The sequence below is a fragment of the Carassius auratus genome, chromosome 2 (genome assembly GCF_003368295.1).
Source record: "Carassius auratus strain Wakin chromosome 2, ASM336829v1, whole genome shotgun sequence".
NCBI classification, from domain to species: domain Eukaryota; kingdom Metazoa; phylum Chordata; class Actinopteri; order Cypriniformes; family Cyprinidae; genus Carassius; species Carassius auratus.
This window is the reverse complement of record NC_039244.1, coordinates 13,924,719-13,941,919: the sequence shown is the minus strand read 5'-3', so window position 1 is coordinate 13,941,919 and position 17,201 is coordinate 13,924,719. Positions and strand designations below refer to the sequence as shown.

At 36.5% G+C, this 17,201-nt stretch overlaps 1 protein-coding gene across 1 annotated transcript in view; it reads left to right on the top strand.

Annotated features, from left to right (window-relative positions):
• Window positions 1-17,201, top strand: part of LOC113116659 (potassium voltage-gated channel subfamily H member 6-like) — a 33,177-nt gene that overhangs the window by 4,104 nt on the left and 11,872 nt on the right. Inside the window, exons 3-5 of the mRNA XM_026284937.1 lie at window positions 4,160-4,318; window positions 4,841-5,275; window positions 5,540-5,751. Of these exons, the coding sequence (XP_026140722.1) occupies window positions 4,160-4,318; window positions 4,841-5,275; window positions 5,540-5,751 (806 nt within the window). The remainder of the gene's footprint in view (window positions 1-4,159; window positions 4,319-4,840; window positions 5,276-5,539; window positions 5,752-17,201) is intronic.

Sequence of the window (17,201 nt, the reverse complement as noted above, 5' to 3'; positions counted from 1 at the left end):
TTTGTTGCATGTCTTAATGAGTACTTATTTATAGTAGACTAACCAAGCTGCTCTTCCCAATAATAAAAGTCAGGGCAACATTTCCATCTATTCTTCACAAAAAATATTGTTTGAGCATTCTGAAATACTTTTGGAGCATGACAGTCTCTGGTCCCCATTCACTTGCATTAAAGGAATAGTTCACCCAAAAATGAAAACATGCTGAAAATCAACTCAAATTCATCTACATCTTGGATGACCTGAGACTGAGAGCAAATCAATTTTTTCACCAAATTTTTTGGATGAACTATTCCTCTTAAAATGTAAAATAAAGAATCTAAATAATGCAACATGACCAGTGTAAAAACAACAGCTGTCACTTTAAGAGGTGAAAACTCTCTTCTCTAGACATTCAATCTTATAAGCATGAATTTCTTTCTAAGAAGTATTTTTTTAATAACAAGTAAAAATAAATTAGCAGTAATCTATTTCCCACTGAATCATCAAAAATTCTAAAACATGACCCAATTATGAGTGTAATAAGGAAAGATCAAATGGAAGACCTCTGATCAACAGATAAGACAGAGGATGACCCTGCTCATCAGTCTTCATATTCTGGTAATGGCCTCCTCAGCTATAATTAGACAGAGTAATGCCTGAAACCATCTCTGGAAGTTAATTATTTAAATGTCCGTTCTTCATCCCTGAACTCTCATAGGAGAGTCAGAAAGCCCTCCTTTGCATTCACCTGAGTTTGGAGTTTATTTTTTAATTTATATGTATGTTGCTAACCTGGTTTTGCTGTTGATATCACCATTGGATGAAAGTTGGCATCAAATTTTATGAATACTTTACAAGTGTCAAAGAAAACGATCAACAATATTTAATCTTTAATGTTAAAAGATAATCTGTTATTGAGTTTACAGTCATCCTGTATAGTCCAAATCTCTTTAAATATTTTAATGTTTGGTTTTTTTATATTTATTTTGCTGTTATTTTCCTGAAAGAACCTTAAACCTGTTGTTTGTCTATTGACTTACTGACTATATTTTGTTTGCTTTATCCATGCCACAGGTAAAAAAATAGTTTCACTGCTCAAATTTCGAGGTATTTTCAGAGCTGGCAGTGTAACATGAACCCCGGCAGGCTTGTGTTGGTGTTTTCCTCAGAGGAGTCATAAATACACCAGTAGTTCAGCTCAAACCTCAGGCTATTATCTAAATTTGCATGCAATTTGTCTTATGATATTAAAATCCTATGAGTAAGCAGGCAACAACACGTACTGGTGATACAGAGCAACCTGCTACATCTTGCTTTCTTTATTGTAGCAGGTATTTAAAAAAAATAAATAATTGTCCACCATGCAAATTGTAAAGATGAAGTATTTATTGTACCACATTTAAATAAATTCTGTAGAATTTAGCAGTTAAATTTGGATTATTTTGGCTAATTCAATCCTTTCAGGAACAAATACTAGAGGAGAGGCACTTAATTCTAAAACCCTCTTCGAGATCTTGAAAAATTTTAACATGAAATTCAGAAGAAAAAAAAAATATTATAATGCAGTATAATCATTTTGGATATATGCCTATTTATCAGCATGGGCTGTTCTAGTGTTAACAGATATCTAAAGGGTTATCCCAGTGATATATATGTATGTGTCTGAAGACACGGGATACACTTCAAATAAAGTAGGTTTAAAAGTTACATAGGCTAAGTGGCTTAATATTTCTTAAAGTGAAAAGTATATTTAATCACACAATGTTCTAAAGCATACACATATTTTTAAGGAGCTCCTGCATACATTTACACTGCACTAAGAAATTGCATAAATATTGAGATTTATTTATGAAATATAAAATGTAGAACACAGAAATATGAAATGATAGAAAAAAGTAGAATGATACTTTTAAAAATGAGACTAAAATTGCCAGTAGGAAGACACTGTCTTAATGACTGATTAGTTGAGTTATTCAATTGATTTGTTCAAAATGGCTGATTTGTTCAGGAAGGAAGGAAGAAACTCTAATGAAAGGGTCAGTGAATCACTGATTCAAAAACTCGTTTAAAAATGAAAATTCATAGAAGCACATCATGGCTTTGTTTAGAACCTTTTCACGGAATTGAGCAAAAATACCCTTTTCTCTACGATTTAAATCACTTAATATGAATTTCTTGTTTATTAAATTGTTGCCCTGAAACTTAGAAAACTGCCACAGACCATGATAAAAGATAACCAATCTGTTTATATAATCGCTTTAAGTGTATGTGTGTGTCCGTGTGTCCTAGAAAGTCTGTGCATATAATACCATGATTAAAGGTCTATATTTGTTGCTATACAGTTACAATAATCTAATTTTGACAGACGGTGAGATTAAGTATTATAAAGTTATACTGTAAATTACAGATAGAAGCAGCAGCACTTTGCTGTTTAAGTGCTTGTTTAATAGAAATGATTTTAATGCACATGGAAACTCTTGATGTCTCACAAGATATGGTAATGAAAACATTTGAGGCTTCAGCCCCCTTAACCCACCCCTAGTGCTTCCCCTGTTTATCAGGTTCATTGCTTTAAAATAAGGCTTATGGTATACTCTTAAAAATAAAGATTCTTTATTGGCATTAATGGTTCAGTGATGAGCTGTTAAACCAGATGAAACCTCTCCACTGCAAACCATTTTTTTTAATTGTGGAAAAAGGTTTTACGGTTTATCAAAATGTTTTTCACCCAAAGGGAAAAAAATATATTTTATGAACTGTTCACTGAAAGACTCTTTTTGGGGCTCCAAAAATGGTTCTTCTGTGGGTGGCATTGCTGTGAAATCCCCTTTTTGGAAGCTTGATTCAACCAATGATTCATTGACATGGAACCTGTAGTTCAGTAATTTGGAATGAAACAGCATAAAGAATCCCCAACACAGTTTAAATCAGATCTCAAAGAGCCCAGTTAATCTCCAAATGTTAAACCAAGGTCAAAAAAGGCATTTTAAACTGATCAATTTGTATTTTTTCTATAATCACCACTTCAAAGAAAAATATCATTTTTATTTTCTCATTGCAGTAGCTGGTTTGGAGGATGAAATAGATAGAGTGCATCTAAACCTAACAAGAGGATATGGTGGAGAGGAGGAAGAAAAAGATGAGGGGGGTGTCAGGCTTTAGAGCCACTAAATCCCATTGTTAATTTCAGTTTTCTATGGTGCTTATGTGCTTATGAAAACAATACAATTTCCTCTGGTGGCATTAACCTCCCTTGTCCTAATAGCGGTCTCTGTCCTTGGTACTGAAAAAGTCAAAATCCGATTTAGTTTGTAAGGTTGGCAAATTAAAGTTTGCCTTTTTCACGGATGTAAACAAACATACCTTGACATTTGCAAATTAAGGCTTGAGATTCACTTGGGAATGTGTGCGGGCATCTCTTAAAAGGCTTGGTTATACAAATTAGATTGACATTGGCCAGGTCACACCTATTTTGTTTTTCACTAGCAGTGTTATTTCTTGAGAAATTTGGATATAAAATGCATTTATGGAGGATTTAACGTATAATAACCCTTCAGCATTTCTGCTCACCTGTATCGGTCTGGTATCTCATATCCTCTGAAGGGAATTATGACGCAGAAGATGCTGGTGTTAAGCAGCAGATGGTTACACTCTTTGTGGTTTTACAGTAGCAGATGCTGCTGGTATGAATGAAATTATTTACAGAAGAATAGAGGAGTGTGTTTCATTCTTTAATCCCTGAGAGATGGCACTGTGTTCCCGAGCCATTGTTGTCCTGTCTGCCCTTGAGTTCATCTCACTGTGAAGTACTCCTGGCCATCAATACTGACCCATCAGACTGGCACAGAGAGGGACTGATGGGTTTGGCAGTGTGAGAGAGCAGGAACCACAGTGCCAATGTGGGGTAGCTATCAGTTGCCACAGTGAACAGTTGGGGCTCAGGACATCTGCCAAGCTGGTTATCACAGACCTTAACACAGACCTTTGCCACACTCGTTAATTTTAATAGTGTAAAAAAAAGAGGAAAAAACCATGCATCAGTTATGTGTTTGGAATGTAGTGGGTATCTTTTGTTGTATGCTCCCCTCTAGTGGTGACAGAAACATATGAAGAGCTTTTCCTGTACTGATGTTGAATGACCGTTATTGAAAACAATTTAGATTTTTTCCTCTTTTCGCAGGTGTGTGTTTGCCATGCTTAGTGTATGTGGTTCCAGTTAAGAATGAGGATGGTTTAGTCATCATGTTCATCCTGAACTTTGAGCTGGCAGATCAACCCCACGGCAGCTCACCGGGCAGAGAGATCAACTTCAAACACACCATCCCGTGGCTCTCTAAAGGTACTCTGATAGGACAGATCTGATTCATTATGTTACAATATTTTGAATGTTATGTTATTTTGTCTGTGTGTTTATCAGTTCAGAATGACTGGCTCTTAAGTAATTTAAGTAATTAAGTCTTTAAGTAAATTAAGTATTTAAGTAATTTATTTAAAAAAAAATTATACACTTTATACACATTGTTGAATGCTTTTCTGTAGAGATCCACCAAATAGTGGTATTTATCAATAGACTAAGTTGTAAAAATAGTATAAATATTGCCACAATTGATTTTATGCTTTAAGAGTCAATCATTCACCAGCAAAGCATCTATAAATTCATAATATGATGAAATATTTATACTGTATGCTGCTTGTAAAACATTTCATGTTGCCAGAATACACACCTATTTTAAAATGAGCTTCAATTAAGGTGCTTTCAAGCTACATTAAAGTTTTTGCATTTATGGGACTTCAATTCATGAGTTACCATCACTGTGTTTGAGTCACATAATGTAATGATAATTCCTTACTATTACCTCAGCAAGAAGACATCGTATCAGGTTGCCTCTGCCTTTGCTGCGTTCCCTGAGTGGCAGTAAACAGTCTCTGCATGAAGATGCTGAAAAAGGCTACGTGCAACCGATGCCCCATATGGGCCATGAGTCAGTAGCCCTGGACAAACTGCTCTCCCAGCCTGAGTGTTCTGCAATCGGAGGATCTCAGCTGTTTTTGTGGGAAGACAAGGCTCAAAATGAGCCTGAAAGTGAGCCACATCCATCAGAAGTGTCCCCTCCCCTGCCTCAGGACTTCTCTCAGTCCTCCCCTCGTCTGCACAACCTCACCTCAGAGGCATCTCCGTCCAGCTGTAGCATGGCACACAGTCGCTCCTGTGAGAGCCTGTGTGGCATGCGGCCCTCACCCTCCACCAATGACTTCAACTGGGACAGGAAACTGCCCATCAGACCCAGTAGCGCAGGTAATGATTCAACCAGCTAGCCAACTAGGTATTCTAAATTGTGTTGCAAAGAAAAGGGTGATAAGAGAATAAGCACCAACATGAATGATAGTCCACTAAGCAGTTTAATGGTCATTATAAAAAAATATGACCACTGAACAGTTGCAACTGACCAGTCAGAATGAAGTATTTCAGAGAAACGTGTGATAATTGAAACCAAACACAGGCAAAGCAATAGATGAGATTAATTCGATTTAATTAATTTTATCCTTTATCCTCTTCCAGGTGCCATGCACCGTAAAGCTAGCTTGCAGAATGCTACATCCGAGTCGGATCTCATACGGCTCCGGACCTCAGTTCAGGGCCCCCGAATATCACAAGGCTTAATTGATATAAAGCCGGATCCCTTAATCGCTGTTCCACCTGGTGAGATTGACATCATTGCTCCATGCAAACTGATAGACCGGACCCATAATGTAACGGAGAAAGTCACTCAGGTGAGGTTGAAACACTTTTCTGAGCAAAAAGCATTGTGACATTTTTTTTATTGAGAGAATGTGGCTCAATGACAGAACTGCTCCATAAAAAAAAATTACACAAGTGCTCTGTTTTCTTTATGATTAAAATTTTTTTTTAAACATTTTTGGGTTGGTCTGTCTCGGCGGTCTAACAGCACTTGTCAGTGTCAAAATTATTGGGATTTGCCAATCAAGTCAAAGTAAGCTGGGTTTACCGTTCACAGAGGCAGAGTGCAAATTCCAGCATGACATCTGTTTAACATTGAAATCATTTAATATTAGCCAGCTGTTTTACGAAAGAAATGTTAAATGCCCGACAGCTATATCCAGTGATTTAAACTACTCAACTTTTCTCAAATATGGATTTTTTAAAGAGTGAGGATGAAAGTTGTGTATGTGAATTACATTCTCTTTCTTTCTCTACAAACAATGACAGGAGGTGTACTGAGGGCTCCTGTAAACATGAGTACGTAATGAGACCCAAGCTGCTTAGGCTGAGGGCTACATAACATAACCATCTCCAGTTATGAAAAGGATTAGGTTGAATTCAGCAAATAAAATCTTTTTCTGCAGGACAGTGACATCCAAGTTATAAAACCTGTTGAAGGTAGACAGTGACGACCAGCTGGTGGCTGCATAAATATCACCTATAGAAATCCCGCTGGACCAAGCCCAGGAGGATGCCATTCCTCTGGTGGAGTGTGCCCTCACACCTATAGGACACTGCAAGCCCAAGACGTAAGCCTTGGCTAAAGCATCCACTATCCAGCAAGATAGTCTTTTGCTTTATAACTGGCAGCCCTTTAGAGTGGCATCCTAAGCTATGCAATAATGTAAGGAGGATGTTTTCTCATGTCTTTAATTACCACTACCCACTTTTTTTATTTGAAAAACATTATTTCTATCTAGCCAAGTTTCATATGTAAGTTTCCCCTTACAGTAAATGAGAACGTTGCAAAACCGGAAGTATACACAAACTTGCGTCGCTGAAGTGCATCGGCGCCATCTTGTGCACCGAGCCCATTGCCCATTGGCCAAGCTGACAGAAATCAGCTGCTTAATTAGTCTAACTGATATATAGTATATATATAGACCTGTCACTACATAGGGCATTGTTATTTCACCCTCCCTGGAATTATGTAGTATATGATACAGTGGTTTTTAGCAGTTTTTTGGTGGCAGTAAAAGTTGGTGGCAGTAAAAACTCTTATGTAATACATATGCATGTAGCACTGTACATTTAGGTAGGATTTTAAACTGTGGTCTCAGGGCATTTTCCAAAAATATGTAAAAAACTGTCTGTACAGTCTTTTATAATTGTCCCACGGGAATATCTCATACCTGGCGTAAATGCAGCATCCTGTTCAGGGTCATATAGATGACTGCTCAACCCTCTACATTGCGAGTAAATCGCTTGCATATGGGACTAAATCTTTTTCAAGAACTGCTGGGTTTTATGGTAATAGACAGAACTAATGCGCAAATGAAAATCTCGTTGGCTGGTGCTGACCTATTGTTCGAGTGAACGCACACAACATTATTAATATTCATGAATCCAGTAGCTCATTAATCCTTACTGCTTTTTATATTGTTCTTATTATCAGAATTCATATCATTATTATCTTATCAGTATTTTTCTTATTTTTCCCCCATTTTTTTTTACAGAAACAGTGAATAACCAAAAAAGCACCACAACCAGTCCAGTTAAAAGGTTCAGTTAAAATGACTAATATGCATTCAAACATGGTTATCGAGTTTTAATTCTAATTACTATAGTTATATTATTAAATAATACTTAATTTTCATATTATAATGTTTAACAGACTGATGTTAAGAGTTTACTTTCAGTTATTTAAAAAACTGTGCAATTTTACAGACATTTATTATACAGGTGTTGGTCATATAATTTGAATATCATCAAAATTTTGATTTATTTCACTAATTTCATTCTAAAAGTGAAAGTTTATATCCATTCATTACACACAGGCTGATATATTTCAAATGTTTATTTATTTTGATGATTATAACTGACAACTGAGGAAAATCCCAAATTCAGTATCTCAGAAAATTAGAATATTACTTAAGAGCAATACAAAGAAAGGATTTTTAGAAATCTTGGCCAACTGAAAAGTCTGAGCATGCAAAGCACTCAATACTTAGTTGGGGCTCCTTTTGCCTGAATTACCGCAGTAATGCGGTGTGGCATGGAGTCGATCAGTCTGTGGCACTGCTCAGGTGTTATGAGAGCCCAGGCTGCTCTGATACTGGCCTTCAGCTCTTCTGCATTGTTGGGTCTGGCATATCGCATCTTCCTCTTCACAATATACCACAGATTTTCTATGGGGTTAAGGTCAGGCGAGTTTGCTGGCCAATTAAGAACAGGGATACCATGGTCCTTAAACCAGGTACTGGTAGCTTTGGCGCTGTGTGCAGGTGCCAAGTCCTGTTGGAAAATGAAATCTGCATCTCCATAAAGTTGGTCAGCAGCAGGAAGCATGAAGTGCACTCAAACTTCCTGGTATACAGCTGTGTTGATCTTTGACCTCAGAAAACACAGAGGACCAACAGATGGCATGGCACCCCAAAACATCACTGACTGTGGAAACTTACCACTGGACCTCAAGCAACGGGGATTGTGTGCCTCTCCTCTCTCCCTCCAGACTCTGGGACCCTGATTTTCAAAGGAAATGCAAAATTTACTTTCATCAGAGAACATAACTTTGGACCACTCAGCAGCAGTCCAGTCCTTTTTGTACACTTTTTTTTCTACCACATCTTTTCCTTCCCTTCACCTCTCTATTAATGTGCTTGGACACAGAGCTCTGTGAACAGCCAGCCTCTTTTGCAATGACCTTTTGTGTCTTGCCCTCCTTGTGCAAGGAGTCAGTGCTTGTCTTTGGACAACTATCAAGTCAGCAGTCTTCCCCATGATTGTGTAGCCTACAGAAGAGTGAGACTGAGAGACCATTTAAAGGTCTTTGCAGGTGTTTTGAGTTAATTAGCTGATTAGAGTGTGGCACCAGGTGTCTTCAATATTGAACCTTTTCACAATATTAAAATTTTCTGAGATCCTGAATTTGGGATTTTCCTTAGTTGTCATAAAAATAAAAATAAAACAATGTGAAATATATCAGTCTCTGTGTAACGAATGAATATAATATACAAGTTTAACTTTTTGATGATATTCTAATTATCATCAGTCTGGTGAGTAAACAAAACAAAAAATACTAGCCAGTGGCGATTCAGTTGCCAAGGTGTCCATAGAGGGTTGCAGCTGTTAATGGCTGGCTGAAGAGACACTTACCCTCCAATCCTGTTTGAAGGGCATTCCAACAGAGTGCAGAAGGAATGAGGTCATGCCAAAAGTCACATGGTACATGCAGCGAGGTGTCCTTCCATTTTCAGCTGAGTTATCTGGATGCCCCATGACAGAAAGATCTATATCTATTATCTATATGTTATCTATATATAACTGTTTTTTTTTTGTTTGTTTTTTTACAAATCGCACCTTAATGTATAGTTTCACAAAACTGAAGTCAAACCATTCTGTTTTTGCTTAAAAATTTAGAAATTATACAAACTATTTTAAATTAAAAACTTCTCATGTTGCATGTATGCAACATCTTTGTTTGGATCATGATTAAAATGCAGTGGTTGCCTCTAATTTTAAATAGAAACAGCACAGACAAAGCCTTATTTTGTTTATATGAAGATATTTATTTTATTTGTGTTATTTATTTGGTTTGGGGCTTGTTTTAAAATTTCTATTTAGTTTTTATTATTTACATTCCATTTGATTTTTATCATTTAGCAGGCACCTCGCATCCAAAGCAAATTAGGACAATAGAAGCAATCAAAACCAACAAAAGAGCAATATTATTATAGTTATATTTCACTTTCACAAAGAAATGTACAGTATTTTGTCCAAACAATGATAAAAGGACACATTCAATTTATAATTAGTCTTAAATATTATTTTGTAAAAAATAAATAAATAATAATTGTGAATCGAATTGTGAATTGTGTGAATTGTTACATTCCTAAAGTAAATTGATAACAATAACAAATGTTTAAGAATGAAGTATCATGTGACACAGAAGGCTGTAATGGCTTGTAAAAAATATTACAATAGAAAACAATAAATTTAAATCAGAATCACCTTTATTGCCAAGTACCAGGGTTTTACATGTACAAGGTAATTATTTTGGTGTAGTGGTGCTTAACAATAACAGTAAAATACTTTTTAGAAAATTTTAGAGAATTTTTATTTTTTATTTTTTTATTTTACTGTTACTGATACTAATAGAAAAAATAATATTAATCAGTTAAACATTATAAAAATAAAGTCAATAAAATAAGAAGCAAAATAAAATTGTGTGTGTGTGTGTGTGTGTGTGTATATATATATATATATATATATATATATATATATATATATATATATATATATATATATATTAGCTATGAAACATAAATATAAAAATATAGGAAACATACACATAACACATACACATTGTATTTTTGCACAGGTGACTTGCAGCTGCAGTAGTTGTGAATTGCAGATGTTTGTGCAATGGGAACTTCTGACTCTTCTAAACAGGGACTGATGGGTTATTTTGGTCATTATAATTCAGCAGGGAAATCGAGGGATACCTCGTCCCCTTTACACTTCCTCTGTCTGTCCCCTCACAGAGGTAGCATCATTCGGTGTTCCTCTCCAGAGCCCCAACCTACTTAAAGTGTCATTAGCTCATTAATCACAATGGCATACTGACAGGATGCCTGAGCTCTTGCCTGACCTGCTGGAACAACCACCCCAAGCAATAAGCTCTTTCCATCAAAAACTCTTCATTATTTCTCTGTTGTTATATGTGTGGGTGTCGGGCCTTAGAACTATTGGGTAGGACGACAAAAACTGTTTGTTAAGTTAATGAATTATGCAGTATGGAAAAGTTATGGTGCAGATCCAGTAGTATTTGATTGTAGACTAAAATCATGAGAGTTTGGCCTGCAGTCTTTTGTATGCATACATGTACCTTCCACCCACTTACAATGTGCTGACGTTGTTACAGTCTCCAGCCTCTGTATAATGCTTAAATATTAACTTTCATTGCTAAGCCATATGGCTAATACTGAACTGATGCTGATAAACATTCATTCTGAGATCATGCAAACGTAGAATAGCTAATGAAGCTGCTGAGGCAATTCAGGTGAATTTGCAATGGTGGTCTAGATGGAGAACTTTTTACAGGATGTGCTTTTGCATTCATAAATATCTGGACAGAGCTAAATGGAATGGAGCAGTATTTTAACGCAGCATTCATGAAGGGAGTGGCAATTGTTATTACAATGTAAAAGTATTTACATTAAAAATAAATTGTTTGTTATTTTTTACTGTCCAATTGTGAAAAAATTCTGAAAGTTGTGTCTCCACAAAAATATTACTCCACATGTTTTCAACATATATACATGTGCAAATCTGTATATTAAAATAATTTCTGAAGGATTATGTGACACTGAAGACTGGAGCAATGGCTGCTGATTCAGCTTTACCATCACAGGAATGGGTTAGGTTTTAAAGTACATTACAATAGAAAACATTTTTGCAACCCCAAACTTGAAAGTGTGCTGTATGTTCAGTAAAACACATTTTCATAGATAGTCAAATTGAAAGGCAGCAACACAGCATATTTAAAGCACATTCTATTTTTATCTCAGGCTCTTGACATATCCCTAACCAGGTAGACAATAGCAGATGATTACATGCTGCATTGATCAGCTTATTGTGTGGGATGCACAGTGAGTTTGCAGTGCAGTGATCAGTAACTAGCTCTGCAATGTTCTAAGAGAGGATTTAGTTTTTAGAACTCTCCTACTGTGAAAAAAAAAACCTTACTATGTAATTTCTTTCTTTTTTTTATTTATTAATTATTGTAGATACTGCTATCAATGCTAGATACTACTGTCTAATGAGAGACCATGAAGTGGGAACTTTGGGAATGACCTTCTTGGAGATTACTCTTTCAGAAATAGGTTTGGGCTTTTACTCACTGGAACGGATTTCTGATTAATCTGCACCAGAAAATTTTCTTCAGGGAATCATCACCCCATGGTACCCTATAGGAAAGGTCAAGAAATTCCTAGACAATCCTCAATTGGATGGCCATATTGGAAAATGGAGAGGAGCAAATAAGATAGGATAGGATGTCCATGGTTGTTGTTGGAATAGGCCTGGTCTTCTGTCAGCAAACAGGTGGATCAACACAAGTAAATGTCATTAACTCAAACAGACTTTATTGGTAGAACCAGAATACAAGCATTGAAGCAGGTGAGTGATTGTTTAGACTACAGTAGTCCAACAAACTTGGCAAGTCTTAACTTTCCATTTATTACGGGGGGGGGGGGTGGTTGGGGGGGTCGGCACCTGATCACAGAAGATGGAAGCAGATGGTGATTGAAAGAGAGATTTGTAGCAGGTAAATAGCATGGGTAGGTAGCCAGTTACATTGATGGACAGTTGTGGACAACGAAGCTGAGCAGTAATATCTCAGTGTAAGCAGTCTTAGTCACAAACCACACTGGTGAATGTGGTTATATGCAAAGAAGAGACCAGACTATGGCTGCGTTTACACTTAGCATTAGCTTGCGATCATCATGATCCGATCAAGCAGAACGGATCATCAGTCAATAAGGACACAAGGCGCATTTAAACTTGGAAACATTAACTGGCTTTTCTATCTGGATAACCAATCGGATTGGTCTTCCACGCAATATTTAAATACAGTGCATCATGTCATGGAAAAGCTCATTTATTTCATTAAATCAACAAATTAGAATACTTCATAAGACCAATTAAAAAAATAAATTTTGCTATATTGTTCGCCTTCTGGAAAGTATGTTCATTTTCTCTACATGTACTCAATTCTTGGTAGGGGCTCCTTTTGCTTTAATAACTGCCTCAATTCCGCGTGGCATGGAGGTGATCAGAGTGTGGCACTGCTGAGGTGGTATTGAAGCCCAGATTTCTTTGACAGTGGCCTTCAGCTCTTCTGCATTTTTTTGGTCTCTTGTTTCTCATTTTTCCTCTTGACAATACCCCAATAGATTCTCAGTGGGGTTCAGGTCTGGTGAGTTTGCTGGCCAGTCAAGCACACCAACACCATTGTCATTTAACCAACTTTTGTTTTTTTTTGGCAGTTTGGGCAGGTGCCAAATCCTGCTGAAAAAATGAAATAGGCATGAACAAGCATGAAGTTCTCAAAAATGTCTTGCTAAACAGGTGCAGTGACTTTGGCTTTCAAAAAATACAATGGACCAACACCAGCAGATGCCATTGCACCACAAAACATCCCAGACTGTGGTAACTTAACACTGGACTTAACACTGGAGCAACTTGGGCTATGAGTTTCTCCACTCTTCCTCCAGACTCTAGGACCTTGGTTTCCAAATGTAATACAAAACTTGCTCTCATCTGAAAAGAGTACTTTGGACCACTGGGCAAAAGTCCAGTTCTTCTTCTCCTTAGCCCAGGTAAGATGCCCACTGACATTGTCTATGGTTAAGCAAATTCTTTGACATGTCTGTATGTGGTGGCTCTTGATGCCTTGAGCCCACCCTCAGTGCACTCCTTGTGAAGTTCACTCAAATTCTTGAATCGATTTTGCTTGACAATCCTCATAAGGCTGCGGTTCTCTCGGTTGGTTGTGCATATTTTTCTTCCACACTTTTTCCTTCCACTATACTTTCTGTTAACATGCTTGGATACAGTGTGTGGTGGGCGTTCTGGCACATTATGTCTGCCGTTGTATCATCTAGGTGGATGCTGCACACTGGCGGTGGATGAGGAGATACCCCCTGACAATGTAAAGTGCTTTTAGTGCTTAGAAAAGCACTATATAAATGTAAGGAATTATTACAGCACTCTGTGAACAGCCAGCTTCTTTGGCAATAAATGTTTGTGGCTTACCATCCTCATGAAGGGTATCGAAGATTGTCTTCCGGACAACTGTCAGATCAGCAGTCTTCCCCATGATTGTGTAGCCTAGTGAACCAAACTGAGAGACCATTTTAAAGGCCCAGGAAACCTTTGCAGGTATTTTAAGTTGATTAGCTGATTGGCATGTCACCATATTTTAATTTGTTAAGATAGTGAATTGGTGGGTTTTTGTTAAATGTGAGCCAAAATCATCACAATTAAAAGAACCAAAGACTTAAACTACTTTAGTCTGTGTGCATTGAATTTATTTAATACACAAGTTTTACAGTTTGAGTTGAATTACTGAAATAAATGAACTTTTCCACAACATTCTAATTTATTGAAATGCACCTTTAAGTCTGCAGAGAATGGCTTGGTGCAAAGTCAACCAGCGGTGGGATTTCTTATGAAAAGCATTTTCAGTCACGGACACTTTACAAATCAAAGAGAAGAGTAGGAGTCTAATTAATGGTCCACATGGGTGTTCTCAATCTCTCTTTGGACAGTTCGTGAAATGGGGGCGGGGTTTTGCGCGACGTCCACCTGCGAATGCAGACACAATGGCTGGATTGCGTTTACACTGAGATCCAATCACAATGCATCCTCGACTACCTCTGAACCAGGACACATTGATCGGATAACATTCCATTCAGAAGTGCGTTTACACTTGTCTTTTCAATGTGTATGTGGACAAAATCCGGATACAGATCGCATGTCAATGGCAAGTGTAATCGCAGCCAATGTCTGTGTGTTTGGTGCTGGCTTTTAAAGCAGAGTGATAAGGCTAATGGTCAGGTGTGGTGATTGTGGAATCTGAGTAGGTGTGAGCCAGGAGGGATTCTGGGAAATGTCTGGCATCTTCATTTTAATATACTGTTTATCTTCACAACAGCCTGCTCTTCTTTTCTGTCTTTAAACCCAAGCATGATGTGATTAAGCGTTATTCTGGGAGCGTGAGAAATTCCCACTGATATGGAGTATTTTTTGTTGTAGTGGCATGATAAAATTATTTCTTAGTTTTGTCTAGGTTTAACATCTTTTCAATCAGCTTAATTTAAGGCCTTCATAAAAAAATAAATAAAATAAAAAAACTTTAAGTCACATTTTAACCAGCCTAATCTGGTAGTGAATTCAGAGAGGTATTTTTAGCTGCTCACTTTAGGAGTTAGTCACCATCACATAAAAAAACAGATCAATTTTCAATCATGTCTCGTTTGCAGGATCATTATTGGTTAAATCAAATGGCTCACTTCCATTAGAGAGGAAGTGGGATCTTTGTTGTCATTTGAAAGGTGACTTAACATGCATGATGTCATTCATGGGCATGTAGTTATGTTGTCAGGGTTCATTTCGAATAAGCGCATGACCTAAGTTCGATTGATTTTCATAGTGAATGCTAACCAGCACATCCCAAGTGAATGATTAGAGCTGCATTTGGTTGAAAATTCTAATATAAACTTCAATCATAAATTCATAATTGACATTTTAAAAACCTTAAAATATCTTACCAATCTCAAAATTAAAACAGCAGTGTGTATTAATAATATAACACATTGTAACAAGTTGTATGAATTAATTTCTTATGAATGAACATTAATTAACAATGTACAATAGTATAGTATTATTATTCATATTAACCATCAATATATTATCAAAAAATGTGTTTATTGTTAGTTCTATCTAATAATAATAGCTATCTATTAATTTAGAATAAGTATACCGATCTGTACAGTATATGCAAGCAATGACCCATGTTTGGTAGAAAGCAGTTATTAAGTGCAGACACGGACTTATGTCATTTAAGTATGATTAAACCTAATGTGGGTGAAAATGATCATAAGAAAAGTGAGTTAGAGGTGAGGGTCTGTAACATGCCTGGGAGCTGAGTAGATAGAGAGAAAAAAAACTTGTTTTAAGCATGTTTTGCTTATCAAGGGAACAGAGGATATCCATCAAGCCCTGCAGCTGGGCTACTGAGAGTGAGGAGGTGGATCAGACAGACAGCTGCAATTACATCTCTTCCCTTCCCAAGTGGGATTCCACAGAAAAGAGAGAGAGCGGGAGGGAACACACAAACACAGTGTTTCTGAAAGCGAGGGAGGGATGGAGAGGGATACCACAGGCAGTTTACTCTCTTTAAAAGGCAAAGCGTGCAAAAAGTGGAACAGCTGCCCTGACAGCGTGACAATGGCTCGGCTCCATGCTGCATCTGTTCAGACTCATATTCTGTTTTCTGATTTTAAGGGATGAAAAAAGTGGGCGAAATTTAAAGACCAATCAGACTTTTATTGGAAGCCACTTAAGAGAGATACTTTGAAAGAGAAGCCTTCAGACTGACGAAACCCAAGCGATCCACCAGTGTTGGCTGTTCCTGTGAGCAGAAGGTGAGGTGAACAGGAGTTTAGGCTGCTAACTGTATGGAGCAGAACTATGTCCTTTAGTGCCAGAGGCAGCATTGCTCAGGAGGGGGCGCAAGGGAGCAATGAGCAGAAAAACACACGGGTCAAGAGGGCTGTTCGAATCTCTAGTATTGTCGCACAAGAGGTGAGTTCACAAGGAAGGTACTCTTTGTTTTACCACTTGATCTGGACTGCTGTGCAAAGGTTTGGGGTCAGAAAGAATTAATTATTATTATTATTATTATTATTATTATTATTATTATTATTACTTTTAAATACTTTCAGCAAGAAAACATTAAATTGATCGAAAAGTGATAATAATACAGAAGATTTCTGTTTCAAATAAATGCTATTCTTTTTCTATTCATAAAAAAATCCTAAAATTATATGTAAAAAATATATATAAAAAAATCTAAAATTATATTAATCAACAAATCTTGAAAATAATCATCACATAGCTGTTTTCAGTGCATTATATTAAGAAATTATCCTGAGCACCAAATCAGCATATTAGAATGATTTCTGAAGGATCATGTGACACTGAAGACTTTAAGTAATGGTTTATTCACATGAATAAATTACATTTTTAAATATATTAAAACCGAAAACAGTTATTTTAATTAATTAAATACATTTCATAGTATTATTTTTACTATTATTTACTAAATACAATTATTTTGTATTATTTAATTGTAATTTTATTCAAATAAATGCAGCCTTGGTGAACAAGATACTTCTTTAAAAAACATAAAAAAAAAAAAAAATTTAGCTGACCCCAAACATTTTAAGTGGTAGTGTTTTTCACTTTGATATATATGTAAACTCAGACTATAAATTGCTGAATTCTTTGATATTTGGTATTCCTGTTATCATTTCTGTAAATTTAAAGTAAAAGGAAACATTACTTTTTAAATCAGTCATAATCTAATGGGACAGTGTGTAATGACTGGAGTGAAGTCAGATGGTGTAAACAGCTGCTCCTAGAATGACGTGGTTTCAGAATTGATTGCATTGTCAGTGTAAGAATTATTTCGGGATTTACTGCAGGTGTTCTG